Raw genomic sequence first — 24,814 nt, 5'->3', positions numbered from 1 at the left:
CCAGGTTCCACCTCAGCGCATAATGCGGAGTCATCTCAGTAAGCCAAGGGCACTGGTGATCGGACGGCAGATATTAGGATGTCATAGCATCAAGTTTGGATTAGCAGCTCAATTGGTCTATCATTTAGTGTGACTTCCTTTGTCAGATTGTTGTAGTTACGTACTTGCTACCTATAATAGACACTGGGGGACGCCGCGGCTCGTATTGTATCAATAGTTATTCCGAAATTTCCAGTTGACCAGGATATCCCACCCTATACAAACCAAGATTTTCGAGCATTGATCTGTCTGTCAAAGCAAAGAGATAGCAATCGCCATCCTCTCCACAGATGTGTTCGACCTACGACCAAGCGGGGACGACAAATACATCATTATCACTCCACTCGATGACTTCCGCTCCGGTAGGTGTTGAAATCTTGGTAGATCCCCGACCACTCTGGACCACATAGATCTTTGATACTGTCTCTCGAAGCGGAGAAGTAGATGAGCCAGCACCGAAGCGCTCGGCTTGTGCGGCAATGGTGCATGAAAAGGCGCTACCATTAATGCGATAATGAAATACCGCGTACGATCCTCGTTGAGAGTCCAATTCCATCTTGACGTCTTTCCACGAAAAGTGAAACGGACTACCCTGCGTCAATCTAATGGTATTCAGTCAGCAAGGTTGTCCTATTTTCAAGACGCGAGAGCCATGCAAAAGCCAGCTGGTGCAGTTCTTCAAAACCATTACAACGGACAAAAGACATGAGGGCGACTATTGCTTACAGATCTGGCACCTTGGCGGTTGGGTACAGCTCAAGAAAATTGACTTTGGCGAACATGTGCATCGGCATGTCCAGGCAGTCAACCCAGAATGTCGGTCCGTTGCCGTCGTTGCCATGGTAGTGCCACTGCCAGGACGGCGTCAACACCAGATCCCCGGGCTGCAGGTACATTTTGTGCCCGGCAACGGAAGTAAAGCCTTGGCTGCTCTCCAGGACGAACCTCACGGCATAGGCCATGTGTCTGTGCGCAGGAGCCGTCTCTCCGGGCAAGACCAGCTGGAACCCAGCGTACAGGGTGTCGGTAGTATACGGCGAGGCGCCGCTGTGTGTGGCTTGATGCGTCACGGGTCTCAGCGGTATGTTTTGTCAAGATCATGTGAGGCAATCTTTAGCACTTACGGATACCAGGGTTGACCATCATCAATGCTCGTCGCTCTGCCATCTCCTCGGGCACAATCGAGCCTGCCTCAAGCATTAGATTCCTCATTTGGGACCATTTCCATTGTGTCGGCAGAGCCCGCGGGTTGGGTTGTAGTTTGGAGACTTTATCCGTGACAGTCCACATGGGGTATGAATTGCTCTCTTTACAGCGTTCCATGACCTTTGCTGTAGCCTGTTCGACGGCAGTCTGTGCTTCTTTAGTGGGAGACATGTTCGCATATGTGATACCCAGTTTTTCTCTATCTCTCTTTTCCTCTCTCTGTTTTTCTCCTTCTTTGCTCTCTTCCTTCAGTCTGGTTGGTAGTCGTGGGGATGGATGACAGTCAAAAGAATATACAACGATGGTCTCGATAAACTCCAATGGTCCACTCTGAGAGATCGAAACGATGATAACGTGATTACCGATCAGAAGGTGAAATAGGTGGAAAATCTGTTTGAATTAGTTGATAACAATTTACAATGTGAAATCTAGGTGTCCTAGAATGGCTCCGAGGTAGACACAAAACCACATACCACGAGGGTTGATTCGGGCTTCTCGGGCCTTAGAGTCTTCGGACCCATGTCCATCTCCACCACGGCGTTGTCGGCATTCGGGGAGTGGCCGGTCCGGACAGCGCCCCGAAAAACAACTTTGAAATGCTGGATACTTCCCGCCGCTATTGAACTGTGCGGCGAGCGATAGTGGGCAAATCTGATAAGCTAGAGCTAAGTCACATCCCACCACCCATACAGCGCTATGCTTGACGGGTACGTGCAGGCACGCCTGCGTGTAGGCAACAAAATACTCTTGTTCATATAACTGCCGTGGAGAGCTGTTTGGAAAGCCGATTTCGTCACAAGGTATGCCGATCTTGGTACGGTTGAAGGAAATATAACTTGCCCAATAGAAAAATGGCTGGAAAACCAAATGTTCTCATCATTGGCGCTGTTAAGACGTCCCGAGTTCAGAGCCATCTGCAGAGCAGCTTACCAACTTAACAGGCATTACTGGCTTGTCTTTGGCACATGGCTTGACCAAAGTGAGTTCACCAATATAGAGGCAATTCCATTCACTACTTGCACTAGAGAAGTACTCACAGCTTCTGCTTCGTAGGCTGGAATTTTATTCGAGATCTTCGAGAAACATGGGTCCGAAGGACGTCCGCGCGATTGGGGTGTTACAGCACACTGGGCGATCAAGTTTCTTGATCTCTATCCTGATGGAATGGAGACCCGCTTGCAGGACGCGCAAGTGATAGCCAACAAGGATCCCAAACAGCAGGAGCATGTGTTATTTCACGATGGCCAGACCGGAGAGAGTATCAAGACGATTCCTTTGGGCCCCGCCCGACGGTATAGCCAGCGAAAAATCAGACAGGCTCTTGTGAATGGTTTGGAGGAGGTGATACAGGTATGGGTGATTTGAGGGGTCCCACGAAGTGCCTCAACTGACTGATGATTAGTATCACAAAGCTCTGCAGGAGATTCGTGTTTTGTCAGACGGAGTAGAGGTGTCGTTCGCGGATGGCACCTCCGCAAGCGGATCAATTGTCGTGGCATGTGATGGAAGTCAATCCGACACCAGACAACATCTCTTCGAAGAAAAAGAGGACGCGCTATGGAAACCCATTCCAGGGTTTGTTTTGAATAACTTCTGGATGCAATATACCAGAGAACAGGCTCTGGAGGTGAAGTCGCAACTGAGTCATTTCATGGATATTGCTGTCCATCCCAACGGCACCTACTATGGCCTTATCCGTAAGTCTGGCATTGGCAGCTCCTTTGCTTCTTTTCGTTACCTTCTTTTACTTTTCTTTTTTTTGGTTGACCTGGCATGATTGAATACTAAGATTGAATACTAACCATCTCATAGCTCTCGACATATCGGATATGGACAAGCCGGAGACATGGAAGTTCCAAATCTTCATGGCCTTTGCGTCCGATCTCAAGCCAGAGGAAGACGCCCCGGAGAAGAGATTTGAGCTCGTGAAAGAGGCAGGCAAAGCATTTGTCAACCCGTTCAGTCTGGGTATTGAATACATGCCAGAGGGTACTTATATCAATCCTGACAGATACGGTATCTGGGAGACCAAACAGTGGGATCATAAAGGAGGCAGAGTCATCTTGGCAGGTGACGCTGCCCACGCAATGACAGCGCGTAAGTTGCTCAAACTCGTCGTCTTCATCATTCTTTTGACTAATATCATAATCAGATCGTGCTCAAGGTTTGAATCATGCCCTGCAAGACGTTTTGAACATTGTTTCTGGCATGAAAGACGTTCAGAATGAACGGATGCGCTTGGAGGATTTTGTGAAAACCTACGTGGATGAAGTCGTGGAACGTGGGTCCAATGAAGTGCGCATGTCTCGTGCACAGGGCATGGCAGTGCACAATTGGGGGAAAAGTAAAGACATGCCAATTTTAAAAATTGGGACTACACCACTGCATATGGAACGGTCCGTTGTTCCCTTGCCGTCATCATAGAGCACGCTCACTGCAGGGAGGCCGCACATTGGTGGCGCAAAATCTTTGTAGTGGCAAAGAAGACTATAATGGCATCACGGCATCTGCACCGAAAGGGTGGCACCGGTCTGATCGAAAATCATTTCCCCCCTTCTTCTCCCTCTTTCATAGAATTGTGGGAGTAGCTCAAAACGTCGACGATTCACCTGACCGGTTCAGTGTGATGGCGACGCCCTGCTACGTCGTCCCCGACTATCTTATCGGTCGAAGGCTGAAAGTTACAAGCTACCTAGATAAGACATGCAGCTGGAAGTGTTGTAATAATATCATATATTTGCTTCTTTCTTCTTAGCGCTGACTGTGTTTCACGTGAGATCCTGATGAGCAGCCACTTCTTATGAAATTCTCCATATATCGGCCGATTCATCAATGGTTACTGATGTCGAATATTGCTGCATGTAATATATCATAGATGACGAGTCACCGCCTGACTAAAGGCTGATCAAATGTACAACACGACAATGAGTGAGCAGGATGCGATGCAACGTATTGGCACTCAGATCGCTTATATGACGTGAGGGCAAGTCAGGGTAGTAGGGGGGCTTAGCAGAGGTCTTTTCAGTATAAAAATCAAGATCTTGAGGCGGTCTGCAAAATAATGGATATCATGCATAATATGTTCTTGCACCTGAGCTGATAACTACGACAGTTGAACATGAATCAGGCACCCTGGATACCCTCAAGCTGTGATCCCTGCATTCAAGCGTTGAGTAATATCTGCATCCTGAGTACCTGCGCCCGACTCAACAGAGTACTTTCTCTCGGCTAGGCATATAATAAAGGTCACTGCTGTTTCATCTGCCGCATTTTGCATCACCCTATCAATATATGAATCTTGCCTTACCATGTTGGACTCCAAAGATGCCAAGCCGACGCCATTTGGCGAGAGACTGCTACCTACCATAATTGATGAATGGGCACACAATCATCCTCTCAAAGAGGTCTTCCAGATCCCCAATTCAAGTGATCCCAACGATGGCTGGAAAGTGCTTTCATCCAGCGCATATGCGACTGCTATCAATCATGTTGCGTATCGAATTATCGACCAGTTTGGGCAGCCAACGCAGGGAACATTTCCTACGATTGCATACATCGGCCCAAATGATGTGCGCTACCTAGTGAGTAAGCATAAAACGATATTTAGAGGTACTTTGTCGTTGATTGTTGGCCAGGTGATGATGGTGGCTGCCATTAAAGCGGGCTACAAGGTGAGTAACCGTCCCATACTACTGTGAGGACCTGGAACTGACTTTGGGCCAAGGCATTCTTCATATCGCCGAGAAACTCGCACCAGGGCCAGATTCATTTATTCAAACAGACTGATTGTAGAATCATCGCATATCCCCAGAATTCACATGCAATGGTGCAGCCGTGGCTAAATGACTACCCAATGATGACAATGGAAGTTGAACCATTGGATACCATGTTGCTGAGTAGTGGGCCTCACTTTCCATACGATAAGACGTTCCAAGAGGCTAAAATGGATCCTGTCGTCGTACTGCATACCAGTGGCAGCACAGGGTTGCCTAAGCCTGTTGTAGCTCGGGTGGGAATGGTGGCTGCTGGAGATGCAATGCACAATCTGCCGCCAAAACATGGGACTGTCCTTATGATGCGTGGGTGGACAGAACAGTCGAGGAGACATTTCGTTCCCAGCAAGTATTTCTACAATATATTCAGTATTAATGGAAATCTAACAATCAATTGGACAGTGCCATTGTTTCATGCAGCCGGGCTCCTCTCGTCTATCCACCTTGGTTTATACTGGGATCGGCCACTTGCGTTTGGTGTGGACCGTCCAATGTCGGCAGGTCTCATGGCAGAGTCAATTGACCGTTTGGACGTTGACATTGCTATTCTTCCACCATCTATCCTGAGTGCAATGAGCCAAGACGACGACTGCGTGAGGGCTCTGAAGAAACTCAAAATAGTTGTCTTTGGTGCAGGTAAAACACAACCACCCACCACATTCAGAAACGCAAACTCACGATTAACCAACCAGGAAATCTTGCGAATGAGGTTGGCAGAAAGCTTATTCAAGAAGGTCTTCGTCTGATGAATGCAATCTCATCGACGGAGTAGGTACCTTATCCTCATAAGTCTGCTCCTTTTGCTGACAACAACAGATTTTCGCCGTATCCCCTCTATTTCCAATCCCGGCCGGAGCTATGGCGGTACTTTATTATTCCCGCCGACATTATGGGAGCAGATTGGCGTAAAAGTGATACTGATGGCGCTTATAAGCTTGTCATCAAGCGCCAGGGAGCAGAGCCTGGTCTTCAGGGAGTTTTCTACACATTTCCAGACAAGAATGAGTACGACACCCATGATCTGTTCACGCCGCACCCAACTTTGGCAGATCATTGGCTATACTACGGTCGGGCTGACGATATTATCGTTTTCTCCAACGGCGAAAAGCTCAATCCTGTGACAATTGAGGAGGTAGTAACGGTGCATCCTCAGATTCAAGGTGCACTGGTGGTGGGCTCTGGTCGATTCCAAGCTGGTCTGCTCATTGAACCCGTGTCACCCCCCGAGAGCGAAGAAAAGAAAGTGGCCTTGATGGACAGCGTGTGGTCGCTCGTCTCCCAGGCTAATGAAGACACTGTTGCCCATGGGCGTATCGCGCGGCACATGATTGCCTTGACTGATCCTACAAAGACGTTCCCGCGTGCTGGGAAAGGCACCATCCAGCGTGCCGCAGCCCTGAAGCTTTTCGAAGCGGAGATTGGCCAATTATACGAGCAAGATCGCGTCATTTCCAGCGAGGATGTTGCTCCGTTGGATCTATCTTCAGATCAAGCGGCTGCCGAGTCTGTCCTAGGCTTGTTCAGGTCCAATCTGGGAGTTTCTCTGCCAGACTTAGACAGCGACCTTTTTGCCTTTGGTAAGCTGTTCTTGAGAGCTGGTCATCAGCAGCCTTTCAGACCTCACCTGTTGTATCTGAAAATAGACTGATGTATTTCAGGGGTCGATTCACTTCAAGTGATCAACGCCACCAAGCTTCTGCAAGCGAGCGTCCACCAACTCGGGCATCACGCAATAGACGAGAAGCTATTCCCAAAGACCATCTATAGTAATCCTACGCCTTTCCGGCTTGGACGCTACATACGGGGCCTAGTAATTCATGATGATGATGCTAGTCTTGCATTTGAAGATGATGATGTCCAGCAGCAATTGATGAAACAGCTTACTGAGAAATACACAAAGGACTTCACTTCATCGAAGCCAAATCGACCCGAAGGATACCATCAGGCTCAGACAATCATTCTAACCGGCTCCACTGGCCAACTCGGTTCCTACTTACTGGATTTGCTGATCCGAAGCCCTCAAGTATCGAGAATTGTGTGTCTCAATCGTGCCAAAGATGGTGGATTGGAGCAACAACGTCAGGGCATGAAAGAACGCGGCCTCAGCTCCAACTTTACCGAAAAGTCCAGCTTTCATCATGCTGATATATCCAAACCAGGCTTTGGGTTGCCAAGCGATGTGCTTCGCGATCTCCTCCACAATGCCGATCGATGGATTCACAATGCTTGGCCTGTCAATTTCAATATTCCACTGGAATCTTTTGAGCCACATCTCCGCGGCGTGCGCAATGTGGCCGATTTTGCGACACAGGCCAACAAGCGTGTAGCAGTCATATTCATATCGTCCATTGGTACTGCAAGCAGATGGGATTCTACCAATGGACCGATTCCGGAAAGCCGACTTACTGACACGAGTCTTGCGGCCGCGGGATATGGTCGAAGCAAAATGGTTGGAAGCCTGATTCTTGAGGTTAGTAATCGTTGCCATTTCTTCCGTATTGATGTATAATTAGGAGTATGGCTTTGGTATCTTGACGACCCGAATTGAGCAATCACTGACACCCTTTGATGAATAGGCCGCGGCGGCATCAGGCGACTTTCCTGCAGCCGTGCTTCGTGTTGGTCAAATCGCAGGCCCAGAGAAAGGGACTGGAACGTGGAATAAGCACGAATGGATACCGAGCCTCATTGCCAGCAGCTTGTATCTTGGAGCCCTGCCTTCTGACCTGGACAATGCTTCGGATATCGATTGGACACCAGTCGAGAAGATTGCCGCTCTGGTGTTGGAACTTGCCGGAATTACACAACTGATGGATCCGGCAGACATAAGTGGTTATTACCACGGTGTCAACCCCCATCGGACCACGTGGGATTCCCTCGCTGCAGCTATCAAGGACTATTATGGTTCTCGTCGCATTCGCGAGCTTATAAGTTTCAAGGAATGGACACGCAGGCTGGAAGAAAGCGGGCAAAGCTCTACGGAAATTGACCTGAATCCAGGCATCAAACTACTCGACACGTACCGTGGTATGGTCGCTGCGATGGAATCAGGGCATCCGTCTCCCCGTTTCGCCACGCAGCGAACAGAGGCCCAAAGTCCAACCATGCGCCAACCGCAGTCTATCACGCCTGATCTTATGAAGCAGTGGTGTAAGCAGTGGGGATTTTGATAAAACGAGATTACGCTTCGGCCTTCGGCCGAAGCTTCACTCTAGTAGCATAATAATAAATAAAAGCATTATATTTTATATAATTATATAGCATAAAAAAAAAATCGTGGCCTATTAGCTTAACCTTTTATTACTCGGTAGGGCGGGCGCAAAATAGCCTGCTACCGTATACCGCCTTCTTAAAATAGCGGCAGAATTATTTTTTTTTTATTTAAGCAGGGGTTCCTTTCCGTAATTTCGGAAATTTTTTTTTTTTATTAAATTATATATAAGTATTTTATTATTTTTTATTAAATTAATCGTACGAATTTATACGAAAAACGTAATTTTTATAAAAATTTTATATTAAATATTACGATTTTTATATTTTAATTTATTTAAATTTAAGGTTAAAAAATTACGTTTATATTAATTCGTTTAAATTTATTTTTTTTTAATTAGCGTTTACGCTAATTCGTTTTTTTTTTCCCGTTTTATTTATTTTCGTATAAATCCGATTATACCCGGCACCGCTTTGCCTAACCCGGGCGGTAATAAGCCGGATCTTTCCGATTTTTCCGTTTTTCCGGTAAAACGTATACGATTTTATATAATTTTAAGCAATACCACTAAAATTATTAAAAAATCTAGCAAAAGTTTTAAAAAAATTATTTACGTTTATATAAATTCGGTCGACCCCGATTATAATAATTCGGGTTAGCTCGAAAATAATAATTTTTTACGATTCCGAATAACGCTATATAAATTAGAAAAAATATCGTATTTTTTAAAATTATTCCTTTTATTAACCCTAAATTAACCAAATACGTTTATAATAAAGCTCGTATATCCCCGATTAATATAATTAATTAAATATTTTTTTTATTAAAATTTATATTAATTTAAATTTAATTGCGTTATATTATATTAATTTATATAAAATTATTTTATTTTACGCGTAATTATATTAAAAACTAAATAGGATAATAATTTTTTAGCTTTACGCAAAATTAATTTTAAGCGTTAGCAAAATTTAATTTAAGCTTTATTATATATATACGGCACCGTATAAATTTTTATATATACGAAATATTTTATAACGGTTACTAATAATTTTTATTTTAAAAGCAATAGCATTTTCGAATATTATATTAATAAATTCGGTTTTATATTTTTTAATATAAAATTATACTAATTTATTAATTTTTAATTTATATTATAAAATTTATTATATTAATTATATTTAAATTATAATTTTTTATTTTTTTAATTGCGCTAATAGGTTTTTTTTTTATATAATTTCGTATATATTTGCTAATATTTATACGAAAATAATAATAATTTATTTATATTTAATACCCCCGGTAAACTCCCGGGTAAAATTATATTTAAAAATTATAAAAAATTTTTATTTAATATTACGTTTAATTAATTCCGTATTATAAATAAACATTTTTATTTAAAATTATATAAATTTAATTAATTTTCGTTTTAGCATTTATAATAAATACTAAAGCTAAAAAATTTAAATTTAAAAATAAAAATAATAACGGTAATAATAATAATAATTAATATAGCTTCGTATTAATTTATTCGCTTTTTTACGCGTTTAAATTATTTTAATTAGGCACGTACGTATTTATACGGATTTATACGCCTATACCCTAATCCGGCCTTTAGTTTAATACCAGCCCGATTAAAAAATAATAATTTTATTATTAAAATTTATATAAATCCGTAATATTTTATATATATATATATTATTAATTATAATTTAATATAATTATATTTAGCGCCTTTAAATAATCGAATTAAAATTATTAATATTATACGGTATTTTTAAATTTTATTTAATTAATATTTTAGGCTATATAATATTTAATCCTTTTTTTTTATTTTCCGGAATTAATATTATTAAGTTTCGTATATCCGTTATTCGAAATATCGCTATATAAAATTATTTATATATAAAAACGTTTTATTCTAAATTAATTCTAATATGCTAAAACGATTATTTTTAAGCTTTATATATAATTATACTAAAATATATTTTTAAAAGCAATTAATATCAATTTTATTTATGGCTATTATAGCTTTTTTTTAAAAATAACCTTATTTTCGGGATTAGTTTTTCGTTTTTATTAAATAAACCTTTAAGGATTTTTATTTTTATTTTTATACGGCCTAATTTTAATATAATTATTTTCGTGCTATTATATAAACCTTTTTTTAGTATTTAATTACGTAATAATAATACCGGGATTCCGAAATATAATTATAATTCGTAATTAAGAAGATTTGCTAGGTTTATTTTATATAAATATTTTATTAATGGTATATTATCGTTTATTTATAAGATATTATCGATTTAGTTTATAAAAATATATTTGTAAATTTTACCTTTATAGCGTTCGAATACAAATATATTAAATGCTTATACGGTATTATTTTTCGGTAATAAAATATATCGAAATTCGAAAAAAAAATAGTTTTAATTACTATAATTCGATCGTAAAATAAATTATTTAGGCTAAAGCTTTAATTATTCGGATTAATCGGATTTTATTTAGAATAATTACGAATCCGCGCAAAATTAAATCGTATAAAAGCTTATAAAATTATTTTATATATTTTTAGTTTTATTTATTTATTAATTTAAGCCGTATATTTTAAATTAATTTAAACCTACGCAAATATTTTTAAAAATAAAAGTGCTTTAAATAATTTTATATAATATTTTTTAATTTTATACCCTTTAATACCGGTAGGATTTAAGCAAAATCGCCTTTAAATAAAATAAGAATACCGTTAAATCGTTTATTTTGTTAAAATACGTTTTAAAATATATAATTTATATATTCGAAATAATTTTTAGTTTATAAAATAATTTTATTTTAAATAATTAAATAGGTGCGGCTAAATAAATTTATTAAAAAATCCGGTATTTTCGGCTTTGCTTTCGGATTATACAGAATAAGGATTCGAAATTTAAAATATATTATTTAGCCTAAAAATAATAAAAATACTACGATTCCGGATAAAGCTATATAAATTACGATTTTTTTTTTGCGCGCGATATCGGTAATAAATTGCTTTATATAAAAAGGTTTTCCTAATCCCGGCGCCGTTTTATATAAAAAATAATATACCGGTTTATACCGCATCAATCGCTTCCGTAATTTTATTATAAACTGCGAATTATCCCGGGTTAAGCTAATAATAAATTAATTTATATAATTTTCTTTTAGCTTTTATATCGTAATTTAGTTAAATTTTAAAAAATAAATTATTATACCGAATCGCCTAATTATATATTAGAATAGGTAATTTTGTATTATTTATCGATATACCGTGCAAAGCTAAAATTTATTAAATTTTAAAAAAACCGAAATTAAATTCGGGAAATTCCAAACCTATTAAAACCTAATTTTTTATAATTATATTTAAACGGTATAATAAATTATCGCATAAAAGCGATTTAAACTCGTTTTATAAAGCTATTACGTCGATTATATTTTTTTTCGCGATAGCAAACGCAAAAAGTTTACGGAATTAAAAAACTAATAATAATTCTTTTTATTCCGCGAATAATTTCGACTAATATTAATTATTTTAAAAAAATTTTAATACAAAATAGGCAGATTTAAAGCTAAGCTAAATTTTATTATTAACGGTTTATAAAAACTCGAACGAAATTAAACCGGATATTTTATTAAATAACAGCCTAAAATAAAACCATTTATTTTAAAACGGATAAACGAATTTTATTCGGCCGATAATATAAATTTAACGTTATTTGCGTATTTATATATAAATGCTTTTTTAAAACGTATAAATATAAAAAAAATCCTAATATAAAATTTGCCGTAAATTAATATAATATTAATTATAATTAAAAAAAGCTTATAACGTTAATTTTTTATAATTATTTTATTTACGGATTTTAGGCAAATAAACGATTAGTTTTTAAACGGGCGGATTTTAGTATTTAATTTTAAAACCGTAAATATTCTAAATATTTTAAACGGGATTAAAATATTTTATAAAAAGGTATTTTTAAATTTTATTTATTATTTTAAGTTATATAATGCTTATAGCATTTTATTCGGTATTACTAATCGTTAACGGTTAAAATAATACGGTATTACGGTTTATACCTTTAAAAATATATTTATAAATATATTTTATAACTTATATTAAAGCGCATATTTCGATATTAATATATATATTATATTTAAGAAAAAATACGGGGTTATACGGGATAACCTAATTATTACCTAATTTAATTTTTTTCGATATACCGTTTTCGAATATTTTACAATATATATAATCGCTATTATTTTTTCGGCGGTATAATAAATATTTATTATTATTAATTATTATATAAAATACGAAAGGCTTCGGAAATTTTTTAAAATAGCATATATTTAAACGGCCTAAAGCTAATTTATTTAAAATAAAATTATCCGGGAATTTTAATATTATATAAATTGCTTAAAAGTTATGCTTTCCATATAATTTATAAAATATATTAAATTTTACGATTCGTTATAATCGTCCGTTTAAATTTATATTAATTAATAGCAGCTCGGCTTAAATTACGCAATCGATATTCGATTCGGTTAAATAACGTTACCGATTTTCGCTATTAAAAAATAATAAATAATATATATACGGTAAACCTCGCTTTTAATATTTAATCGTTTAAATATAGCTTATATATTTACCGAAAAATTTGCCTTTAATTATATTTTAAAAAAGCTAATTAATTTTTATATAAAAAACTTTTATAATTAAATTTAGTCGATCATTAGCCGTTTAGCCCGGTTTTAGCTTACGCATAATTTTAAATTAATTTAGGTTTGCCGTAAAAATAATAAATTTAAATAATTTGCCTAATTCGCGTATAATAGCTATAAAATTTTAATAACACCGTAATATAAAGCGTAAATTGCCTTTATATAAAACCAGTAATATTACCTAAATAATATTTAAAATTATTATATTATCGTTTTGTCGTACCAAATTACTTTCGTTATCGTATAAATCCGTATTAATTTTATCTTAATTTATACAAAATTAATTTAATTAATTTTAATTTTGCGTTATTTAAACGTTTATAATAAATTATTAAAATAATTAATTAAATACGAACGGGATTAAATCGTTTAAATCGCGGTTATATAAATAATAATAATATTAATCGCGGAAGGTTATATATTGCTTTAGGCCGGGCGTTTTTGCAAAAAATATTTTAGGTTAAAATTTATTAAAGCCGTAAAAAAATATAATAAGGTATTATAAACCGAAAAAGGCTAAATATTTATAATTAACCGTTATTAAATAATATTTTTATTTTTAACCGTTCGAATTAAAGCGTTTTTATGCGAATACGATTTTACGTTAGCGGTTTTTACGAATAACTATATTATTATTATTTTTATTTATAATAATTCTAATAATTTCGTTTATAATTAGCAAATTTTGGGTTTTTCGATCCGCTTTTTTCCGTAATATTAATTATATTAAAAAGCGTAAAATAATTTAAAGCTTTTTAAAAGCTAAACCGTTTTTATTTAATCGTCGTAATTCGTTATCGAATAATTCCCTCGCTTATATAAACGATTAAATATATAAATTATATAAATACAGGTATTTTAATAATAAAATTAATATTATCGGATTTAACTAAAAGTTTATTATATAGGCTTAATTAGCTTTATTCGGATTAAAAAAATATAATTAAGCATAACTAAAAATATAACCGGGTTTTATATTTATTAGGCCGATTCCGTAATAATAAAAATTATAAATTTGGAATATATTCGGTCCTGGACGGTTTCCGAAAAAAAATTTTTTTTGCAAAACCCTAACGTAAAGGCAAATATAAAGTTATAACTCCGAATATTATTTTTAAAAAAACGCCTAATTATACCGTTCGGGCATAATAAGTCTTAAATTAATATAAATAATTCCGGTAAAAATAATAAATCGATTTTGCTTATTTTGTAATAATTTATTGGTTATTTTATATTTTATTATATAGCACCTTTTTTTATTTAATAATTTATATTATAAAAATCGCAAATAAAAGCGCCGCAAGGCCTAAAATCGTATAATTTAATACGGAAAATATCGTTTATATTAATATACGTAAAAAAAGAGACGGCGTTAGACCGAGTTATACCGATTTTAATAAAAACGTTATTTTTATATTATTTTAGCGAGTTTAGGATAATTTGGCATATTAAAGCATTATTATCGTTTATTAAATTTAATCGCTTTAGCTTATATATTTACGGATTCGTATATTATAATACGCGCCTATTATATATTTAAATATTAATATTAAGGATATTATTATATTAAAAATTATTATTATTATTTATAATATAAGCGATATAAAAATTATATTATACGTTTAATCGATTAATCCGGAAATCGGTAAAAAAACGATATTTTTTGCATTAAATATAAAAATCTAATATTTTAAATATTAAAAAAAAAAAAGCGGATTACGCCTATAAAAGCAAATATAATAATAATACGATTTTAAATATAATAAAACGATTTTATAAAAATATTTTAATATAAAGGATTATATATACGTAATATAAAATATAATTAATTATCGAATAATTATAATACGGTTTAATATAAAATTTTATAATTTTTATACGTTATTAAATACGGCCGCTTTTTTATTTTTAGCTTTATTTTTATTAATATTAAATAGCGCTAAATTATTCGACGTAATTTTATCCGGGGGATCGGCTTCGTACGTTTTAATTTGCGCCGGTTTTATTATAATCGAATTATTTAAAAATCTAATATTTTAATTTATATTTTTTTTTTATTTAATAAATTTGGTAATTATCGTTTTTAAACGTAAACGCTTATTAGGCTATATTATATTATTAGGATTATAAGCGTTTATATTTAAACGTTTCGTAGGAATATCCGGAAAAGGCAAACGGGGCTATAGCCGTTTATAAAAATATTTATTAGCAAATAAAAACTCGCCTATATCCGAATTATCCGAGTTTTCGACGATAAAATCTTTTAATAATTTAAACGAATTAATAAATTCCGCTATTTTAAGCTTTATAATAAGCCTAATAAATATAAAAAAGCTCGATCGTAAAGGTTATTTTATATATTAATTAATAAAAGCTTTTGCTAGCGCGTATAATTTATCGCTAATTTAAGCAAATATAAAATTATTACGAAAATAATTATAGCTAATAGCTATAAATTCGACCGTAATATCGCTAGCTTTTTATACGTTATTTATAAAAATAAACGGTTTAAATAATAATAAAAACCGTAAATAATTAGATTTTTTCGTATTAAAGCTAAAATTAGCTTAAAAAATTTTAATCGCTATATATATTTTTTTATACTTAAAAAAATCGAGCTTTTCGTTACCAACGGCGTTTTATATTTTGCTTAGCAATATTATATAAATCTAATTTAATATATATTAATTATATTAATATTAATATCCGAATCGCTGCCGGTCGAATCGAAATTAATATTTATTTTCGCGATTTTGCGTAGCGCTACCTAATTTTTAATAAAAATAGCATTTAATTATACGTAAATAAATAGCGCCGTATTAAAATTAGTATTTAATATAATAATCGCTTAATATTAGGATTAATTAGGAATAGGTAAATTTATAATCGTAATTGCTATTACTTTTTTTTACCTTTAATATTAATTAATAATAAATAAATAAGTATAATTATTATCGGCGTTAAAATTGCCTATATAAATATAGGTTAAGCCGCTTTAATTCGGTTAAAGATATTAATAATTTTTTTCTATTTAAATAGCGTTATTTTTTTATTTTTAATATTACTTAAAAATATATAAAGCTAATTATACGATATATTATTAAAAAAAAAAGCGTTTTAGCTTATATAATTTTATTTTTTAATATATTTAATACGATACGCTTTAATTAATTTTTTATTATAATTTGCCTTTTATAAAAAACCGGGGCAATATTATATAATAATAAAACGGGCTAATCGGAAGGTTTATATAATCGCACGCTACCGGGCTTTTTTAGGCCGATTAGGAAAAAATACGGATTATTTAATACGCGGACGAAATAACCCTTTTTTTATTATTTAAAAACGTATATATAGCCGTATTATTATTACGCAATTTCGAAATAAAGCGGTTAAAAGCAGTTTTTATCGTATAATTTATCGATCGAAACCGTATTTTTATTTTTATTTACGTCCTTTTATTAAATCGCGTTATTTAAGCAAATAATATATTTTTTAAATTAAAGCTTTTTATTTTTTATTAGGCTTTTTAAAAAAAATATATTTAAGGCAAAAAATAAAAGCATACGACGGGTTTAATAAATAAAATAAAAAAATTTTTTATTTTAGCTATAATTTTCCGGGTATTAATCGTTTTTATATAAATAACCTTTATAATAAATTAAAAATTTAGCTTTTAAGTAAAAACTATAATAAAAATATATAATATTTATATAATATTTTAAAAAAAGCAATTAATTTAAACGCTTTCGATTAACGGGGAATAATATTAATTTATATAATTTTAATTTATAATAAAAAATATAATCGGTTTTATTAAATATTTAAAAAACGGGGAGGAAAAAAATCGAAAATAATAAAAATTAAAAAAAAAATTAAAAATAGCTTTAAACAAATTAATATAAAATAAAACCTTATATTTATAAAAAAAAAATTAAGCCGCTATACTTTATACCGTACCGATTAAATTAGCAATAGCTAATATAAACTTATATATATACCGTACAAAAATATAATTATTAAAAATTATATTATAGCGAAGCTATTATAAATATACGGGCTTTAATAAAAAAATACGTTAGCGAGGCTATTACTAAAAAACACGAATTTATACGGCGTCGCATTCGACGAAAATAAAGCCCGAAGGCTCGGAACAAAAAAGAATCGTATTCGTACGGCGAGCTTATACCGCCGGGCACTTTTACGCAGACTCCGCGCGCCGACCGACGCATATTGCCTTATTCTTTTATTAAGATAAATGATGGATCAACATCAATCTCGACCGTGGCGACTGCTAAAAAGGTGCTTGCGTGAGCTGAGTCATGTGAATCTGATTATTCTGACCATCACAACTCAGAGCCTGTTCTTCTTTTTCTTTCTCCTTTTTCTTTTCTTTCTCTTTTTCGGCGGTCTAAAGGGCAAAAAGAAAATCACTGTACATCCTCATTTACGCTACCTTGCATGTTCTGCTTACGGCTACTCACGCGAAGATTGCATATCAATGGGACACCTCCGTAAACCTGGAAGTGGACCTCAGTATGGTGTCTCGGGAGTCTATCAGCTTAGGAGCCCTATCGATGCCGCTGAGATGAATTGGAGTCAACCTTGGTACTGAACCGCAAGCAGAATGGGCATTAGCTAGATTATAGACTAAATTAGAAGACGCGGCTCTTTACCCCAAATTGACGTACGAGATGAACCAGCCATTCTTATTGAAATGGTACTGGGTCAGTCAGAATATGACGTCGGTAACGTGGTAGAAAGTTTTGAACTACTTGTTCAGCTATGGGCGGAATGCTCGGTCGGGTAGGCACTGACAGCCCGGCTAAACACAAAGGGATCCGGTCCTATGGTAGTGGTTGGGGTGATCACATCCTCTAGACAGACGTTGAGCTCCTCGCGATGGCGTCATGGATGATTTCCGATTCATACTGGTCGAGACTATGTCGACTCAATATCATCTGATTAGTGGGTTGTGCATTGTAGCTTTGAGGTGTTCTTGCCAACACAGTGGGATTATGCACGATAGCTATACCTGCCAATACCATAGCTCTTATTAGGGCTTCCAGCGGAACGGGTTGCTAGTGGAGCTTTGAGCTTACAGCCATGATCACCACTTATATCCATGGTCTAGACCAACGGGCGTCAATTCTAAGCACGTTTAGGGCTGATTGATTTCGTGCAAAAAAATTCCGCCGGGATCGAACAAGTCAGTCAATAAGGAAACCAGCTGGGCAATGATAAATGGAGCAATGTTGGGTAGAAACCTGTTGGGTTCTTAGTCAAAACTCGTGTTTCATTGTCCGCTTCTGGACCTTCAGCACCGCCTCTTGTGCCTTTTTGGGACGACCACTCAGCACGTAGGAATTAAAGCTGGGGATTAGTTATAAAATGCAACCTGTAGCTAGGTAAAAAATTTTTTTTTTTTTTTTTTTTTTTTTTCCTGAGGGGGAGAGGCTTTCGATGGGCCACGACCGTTCGAGACACGCACGCAGCCGTGACAGTAGTAGCCCATTGATCGCTACCTTATGCAGCGCAGTTGCAACCTCGCCGCAGGATATGATGGATCCGCTTGGTTCGAGACTCACTGCCAGCTGCATTGAGGACCCAAATTTGTCCAACCTATCCACCTCCACGCGGAACTATTAGTGTAGAGTGCATTCTGCACGATTCAATGTTGCTAGGCTTGCTGGCTTGCTGATATGGGCGCACAGCCTAGATGCCACTCACTGCCTGCTGCGTACTCGTTTTGGTTGGGCAACTGCTGCAGTTTCAGTTTTTCTTTTCGAAGCAGCACCGGGAATTTGGCCGAGATAAGAATTTTCCTATTTGTCGCGTAAACTCTCACGAATAGAGTTGGTGTTCCTGGTTAGAACCGCGTCTATCCGTGGCGCTCAACGGGTGAAAAAAATGGAAAAGGCGGGCGATCATTGGGCAAATATACTGATAGTATAGCAAAATGGAGACACAAAGTCTCTCTTGGATAGGTGGAGATTATGGTTATGCGCCGAGCAACGGCCGCTCTTGCCGTCAGCGGCTGATGACTGATTCGGTTTGGCAGCGGGCAAGAAAAAAGCTTTTTCTTTTCTTTTTCTGTCTCTTCCTTTCATGGTTTGGGTTGGAGAAGCTATGAGGAATTGAGTACGTATCCTTGCAATTTTTCATGCCAATCCGGGAACCCGGGGGCCGGGGCCACGGCAGGCCGCATGGCATGGCTTGCATGGAAGCTAGGTACATTACCTACTGTCCTGCCTACGTTGCCGGAGGGATTTTGGGTAATCACCGCTCTATTTCCTGTGTAGCTACTATGCTAGGTAATGTTGGGAGAGAGGCGCTGACTGAGGGCATGGTGTTCGAAATTCAGATTAGATAGGACAGCTGCCATCACCAATCGCACATTTATTTATATGCAGGACAGAAAAAAAAGGGTCGCCGCCGAGAATCCCGCGCAAACGCAGCGACGTTGGGCCGATAGTCGCCTCCCTGATAGCGGGTTCTCATGAGTCAAAGCGCGGGGTGATTTCTGGAGAGCAAGAGGTGTATCCAAATCGGGTACGACTGCCGAATTTGATAGTTTTTACTTGCTCCAATGGCTCACGATAGATTTGTTTCCCGGGTAAGTAGATGACTAACGTAGGCTTGCAACCCATTTTCTCAACAAGGACGCCATAAAAGAGAGATTGTATATCCGATAGAATGGTTGATTTGTTAATAAAAGGGCCAGCTGGTGAGCAGCGACGAGGCGCGGGACGATTGGCACCAAATCCGGAGATCTGGGGCTGGCGTAATTCACTGGACTTGCTGGGTATGACCTGTGACTTACGGCATACAGTGTGTGGATATGGATTAAAGTGGAGGGGCTGTGAGATCATCTGTCTCTTGATTCCCCCACTCACGGGTCGTTTCCAGTTCGGGTTGCAGATGAGAGCAGCCTGACAGGCAGAATAGAAAGCATGCGGGTAAGGCAATTGATGCAGGCAGATTTACAATCGAAAGAAACCATATGTTTTCAATTGTTGTTATTGATTATTTTTCAATCCGATGGGGAGGAAAAGCCTATAGGAACTGGCTGGCAGGCTGGTATTCAACCGGCAAGCCCTAGGCGAGCAGTTGCAAGTGTCGCTGGAAACTCTGTATGCCAATGAATTATTCCTTGCGTAATGACACGAATTCTTGATGGAAAATACCTCTCAAGGTCTATCAACGGCACACAATGACTGCAACTCATTCAAGTCTGTCTGCAGTTTTGTGTATACATTGAGGTCTCGACCAAAGTCAATTTAAAAACAAAAACATACTTGGCCAAACCCTGAACAGATTGATGAGACTGGCTGCCAACTTCTTCTTCACCTTCACATGTGGATGACAAGCAAGAATGGCTTTCCAAGGATGCCCCGCCATTGACGAGGAAAAACATTGAAACAGCAGCGACAAGAACAACTGACTAGAGAGCGCCGTCATCCCTGCATTGGTCGATCGCTCATGCCGAAAACTCCCCAAGAAGAACTTCTGGGGTACCTGTTCGGCCGCGCTGGCGCAGCTTGTTATGCGCCAAAGTAGCTGCCCACATGCTGCCCGAGCCAGGTACCGCCTCGGTAACCCCTACCATCTGTCTGGACTGCAACTGTCAATCTGCCCCACCATGCAAAGAGGGACGGGTCACCTTAAGCTCGGAGCAGTCTGGCGGCGTAAAGTAGGCACGTCCAGCGTTTTTCGCAGTTCGCTCTTGTTCTCACTTGACGTCTTCTGGCGGCATCATAGCATGCATCATCTTTTTCTTCCTCTCTCATTCGTAGTAATTACTCCCGTGATTCCTCCCGGCAAACTTCTAGCCCACTGCTCAGCCCTATCGTCATCTTCAATCTCTCGTTGCAGTCCACGATAGTATACATAACAGCTGCATGCAACGTCCTGAGCAATATGGAGAGTGCGCAGCATCGCCTAAAGGAGTCGCAAGGTACGGACAGCATCCCCCCCTCCAACCTTTCTCTTGACATCACCTATACCTACCTACCTAGCTACTCCAAAAAGAAACAACCTTTTTTTCTACTCTAAAATACAGCCTCTGTAACATACTATATTGCCAAGAGATTCTTGATATTTGGCTTTCTTCCCTTGCATTTGATCTTCTTTGTCTGGGCTCGCCTTATTCCTTTTTGTTTGCGACTACTAACATCTGCTTGCAAAATTCAGGCTCCTCTGATCAGTCCCCCGGTAAATCCGACTACAATGACAATGCTCCGGTGGCCGCGCCGGCCGTCCGCTTCGCCTCAAAAGTTGAGCAATATGATGTTGATGGAGGCCAGTCGAGACTTGAGCCCACCAAGCAAGCTCCAGAACCCTCTGCTCCTGGCCTCCTCCAGAATCCAGACGTTACACCCGAACAGATCAAGGCTCTATCCCAGTCATTGGCCGACACAAATCTGCAGGAGCAGCGGATGAAGAGTTTCTCATACCAAGCATTTTCGCTGCCACCATCCAGGGTACGTGAGCTCCCGCCTGCCTCCATATCACCTGCTGCTGCGTTGGGCTATTCTGCACTACCTCACGACTGGTAGAAGCGGGCAGATTCCCATGATTCCTGTTGGGCCAAGGTTGCAGATCAGCTGTAGTACAATATGCGGTCCATGGTCACCACGTACTCAGACGTGCCATGGTTTGTCTTGCTCGAGCTTCGCTAATCGCAATCTCAGGTTCCTTCCCATGACAGTTCCGCCGTTGCTACTCCTCAACAGAGTCATACACCGACGGGACGTCGCTCCCCAAGGATGAACAACGCCTTTGATGTAGCGTCACCTCCTCTGACTCCTGCCGGTACTACGGCACCTGAGTCTGCTTCGGGAAGTCGTCTCAAGCCAGTAAACGCCCAGTCAGATGGTGGTGTCGACACTTCAGCGATAACGCCTCAGGCCTCTGGCCAAGGCTCTTTTCCAGCTTCACCACGGATCGCACTTCCTCATCGACCAAGCTCGTACGATCCTTCAGCACTTAAGGACATTAATCAGGAGGAGCGGGAAGGTCGACCCACTGGTCATCGACAAGGCATGTTCACTCTTGGCAGTGAATCTGTTCCCGTCTCGAGAGAAAGCAGTCCCTCGGGGAGAAAAACTGCCTCTCAGTATTACTCTCGTCCATTCACGCCAGCAGCAGATCTCAACGACCCTTATGCCGCAAGCAAACGGGCCCCAGCAAGTCGAAGCTCTGCAAATATCGATTCTCGTTTCGTCTTTTCTAGAAAAAAGGGACGTGGCTCCCCTTCGTCGTCCTCCACGAATTTGGCCAAGCCCGATAAGTCTGAGAAGCGGCATTCCGGCTTTCTCGGCGTTCTTAACAAAGGCAGCCATCATGATCTTCAGCATACGGGCACTGATTCGACTACACATAGCCGCAACGCGTCAATGTCAGATCTGAAGCGATTTTTCAAGGTTGGAGGTGGTCATAAGGCGAAGAAGTCAGAATCTCCGGTTGCTGCCGCTGCCAGACCCCAACTCCCAGCAAGCCGACCATCTTATCAGGTACCTTTTGCCGATGATCATGGCTTGTCCTCTAAATATGGAAAGATTGGCAGAGTGTTGGGCTCTGGAGCTGGAGGATCCGTAAAGTTGATGCGGAGGCACGAAGACAACACAGTGTTTGCAGTGAAGGAGTTCCGCCCGAGGCATACGTACGAGACGGAGAAGGAGTACGTTAAGAAACTGACAGCGGAATTTTGCATTGGATCAGCTTTGCATCACGGCAACGTCATCGAAACCTTGGATATTGTGTCGGAAAAAGGAAAGTGGTACGAGGTTATGGAATATGCCCCGTACGATCTGTTTGCCATCGTAATGACAGGGAAAATGTCGAAAGCCGAAGTCGCCTGCTGCTTCCTGCAGATACTCAATGGTGTCACATATCTCCACAGCATGGGTCTGGCGCACCGGGATTTGAAGCTGGACAATGTTGTTGTTAGCGAGCATGGCATCATGAAGATCATCGACTTCGGCAGTGCCCATGTTTTCAAGTACCCATTTGAGGGCGGCATTGTGTTGGCATCCGGTAAGCCCAGTTCTGGAATTTTAAATATGTGTGCAAAGATTACTGACACGCGTGACAGGCATTGTTGGATCTGATCCATACTTAGCACCAGAAGTATACGATGAACGCAAGTACGATCCCCAGGCTGTTGATATATGGTCTTTGGCCATTATCTTCTGCTGCATGTCATTGCGAAGATTTCCTTGGAAGGTCCCTCGATTGACAGACAATTCCTACAAACTATTTGCTGCCGAGCCAACGCCTGGGCATGATCCCAAGAAACTCATTCTTCCTTCGAAATCAACTAACGACTTGGCCAATACCCCCCAGCGGGACATGTTTCCCGAGGAGCAACCCAAGCAGAAGAATGACCAGGGCGAGAATCAAGTCCAGAAGTCTGAAAAGTCGGAGAAGCCAGAGAAGCCAGAGAAGCCAGAGAAATCAGAGAAGTCTGAAGTAGCATCATCGTCATCAAAGTCGGCACAAGCCAACGGAAATGGCTCTTCCACAACAAAGGATGCCCCGCCGCCCAAGGAAGTAATCCGGGGCCCTTGGAGGCTGTTGCGATTGCTTCCTCGTGAGAGTAGACATATTATCGGTTGTATGCTCACCATTGATCCCCGGAAGCGAGCTACCATGCAAGATATTCTTGACGAGCCATGGGTATCCGATACGGTGATTTGCCGACAGGAGGGTCCGGGCAACGTAGAACCGGCCCTAGACCACACGCACATTCTTGAGCCCCCAGCATCGCAGGCCAAATAGTCGACTTACAGTCTGGGACCAGGAGTCCACTTGATATTTCTATCAAGCCGTGTAACACTTACAAGCATACCATCATTGGGGACCATGGGAGAGCAAGGGGGTCTCGATTTCTACGCAGCAACGCGGATTTCATTTTTTCTGCATCTAGCGCTGCTTTTAGACGTTTGGAAACTGGTGGCGCAATTCGCGGGCATAATTTATCTCTACTTCGACAATGTCAGCCGCGGCATGCCCATGGGTCGAAGAGGGGAAAAGAATCTATTCAAATTAGACGCTAGACTACAAGTTTCCGGTCAGACAGAATTAACAACACAAATCGAAGGTTTTCAGTATACTACCAGACCCAGAAGACAATACGATCAAGTGGTAGTAGTCCCACATTGAAGACGTCCCCAATGAAGAACCAAAGTTTTGATGAAGCTTCTAGGAATATTGAGATGGGAGCTCAAGCTTTTATAGAGGTTAAGAATTTCGGGAGAAAGACGACGATCAGATTGATTACAAAGGGATATAGTCACAACAGCAAGGAGATGTGACCAACAGTTCAAGTCCAGGGAAATAACGAATGGGGAAGACGACAAATTTGCAATGCTACAAAATCGCCATCATGGACTCGGAACATGCCTCTAATATAGGGATATTCCATACTAGGTAATTTCTTATTTTCTAACACGCTTCGAATGCTTAATTAAGTACGAGCCATGTATTGCTCATTCGTCCGTCATTGTGAGGTTGCAAATATCACGACTGCTCTGGAACTTGACTCGATTCATTCTATTTAGCAACCAGGATTGTTTGAGTACAATTAGCCTGCTCTATTTTCCTTATGGGGTGAGTATGTATGCAAGATATTACTGTGTGTATTGGAATAGTTGATGGATCACTGATTTCCAATCTTTAGGGGCCTTTGGCCTCTGGAGATGCACGCTAGAAAATGAGGCGCTGAAAACTACTTGGTCCGGGCCAATTTAGCCTAGGTCACTTGGCGCCCGGGCCCCTGTTCAAAAGGGATGTTCCGCCCATGAACGGGGAACCTTTAGACAGCCAACCAACCAACTGCAACAGG

General features: G+C 38.6%; 4 protein-coding genes across 4 annotated transcripts; 3 read left to right on the top strand and 1 right to left on the bottom strand.

Annotated features, from left to right (window-relative positions):
• Positions 1 to 340: 340 nt before the first annotated feature.
• Positions 341 to 1,416, bottom strand: PFICI_05088 (uncharacterized protein; the record flags this gene model as incomplete). The annotated part of the gene is made up of 3 exons (XM_007833669.1): positions 341 to 641; positions 766 to 1,096; positions 1,164 to 1,416. The coding sequence occupies 3 exons, from the start codon at positions 1,414 to 1,416 to the stop codon at positions 341 to 343; spliced, it is 885 nt and encodes a 294-aa protein (XP_007831860.1).
• Positions 1,417 to 2,096: 680 nt separating this feature from the next.
• Positions 2,097 to 3,669, top strand: PFICI_05087 (uncharacterized protein; the record flags this gene model as incomplete). Its single annotated transcript, XM_007833668.1, has 6 exons — positions 2,097 to 2,140; positions 2,187 to 2,224; positions 2,342 to 2,595; positions 2,648 to 2,942; positions 3,058 to 3,342; positions 3,398 to 3,669. The coding sequence occupies 6 exons, from the start codon at positions 2,097 to 2,099 to the stop codon at positions 3,667 to 3,669; spliced, it is 1,188 nt and encodes a 395-aa protein (XP_007831859.1).
• Positions 3,670 to 4,553: 884 nt separating this feature from the next.
• PFICI_05086 (uncharacterized protein) lies at positions 4,554 to 8,188 on the top strand (the record flags this gene model as incomplete). Its single annotated transcript, XM_007833667.1, has 8 exons — positions 4,554 to 4,826; positions 4,881 to 4,916; positions 4,970 to 5,328; positions 5,389 to 5,654; positions 5,711 to 5,786; positions 5,835 to 6,595; positions 6,677 to 7,488; positions 7,595 to 8,188. 8 exons carry the CDS (start codon positions 4,554 to 4,556, stop codon positions 8,186 to 8,188), a joined length of 3,177 nt encoding a protein of 1,058 aa, XP_007831858.1.
• A 12,698-nt stretch (positions 8,189 to 20,886) lies between these two features.
• On the top strand, positions 20,887 to 23,748 carry PFICI_05085 (uncharacterized protein; the record flags this gene model as incomplete). The annotated part of the gene is made up of 4 exons (XM_007833666.1): positions 20,887 to 20,923; positions 21,160 to 21,449; positions 21,660 to 23,004; positions 23,063 to 23,748. 4 exons carry the CDS (start codon positions 20,887 to 20,889, stop codon positions 23,746 to 23,748), a joined length of 2,358 nt encoding a protein of 785 aa, XP_007831857.1.
• Between the last annotated feature and the right edge of the window lie 1,066 nt (positions 23,749 to 24,814).

This window comes from Pestalotiopsis fici, assembly GCF_000516985.1.
Source record: "Pestalotiopsis fici W106-1 unplaced genomic scaffold PFICI_Scf_3, whole genome shotgun sequence".
Taxonomy (NCBI): Eukaryota; Fungi; Ascomycota; class Sordariomycetes; order Amphisphaeriales; family Sporocadaceae; genus Pestalotiopsis; species Pestalotiopsis fici.
The sequence above is the reverse complement of the archived record's forward strand: the minus strand, read 5'-3'. Positions and strand labels throughout refer to the sequence as shown.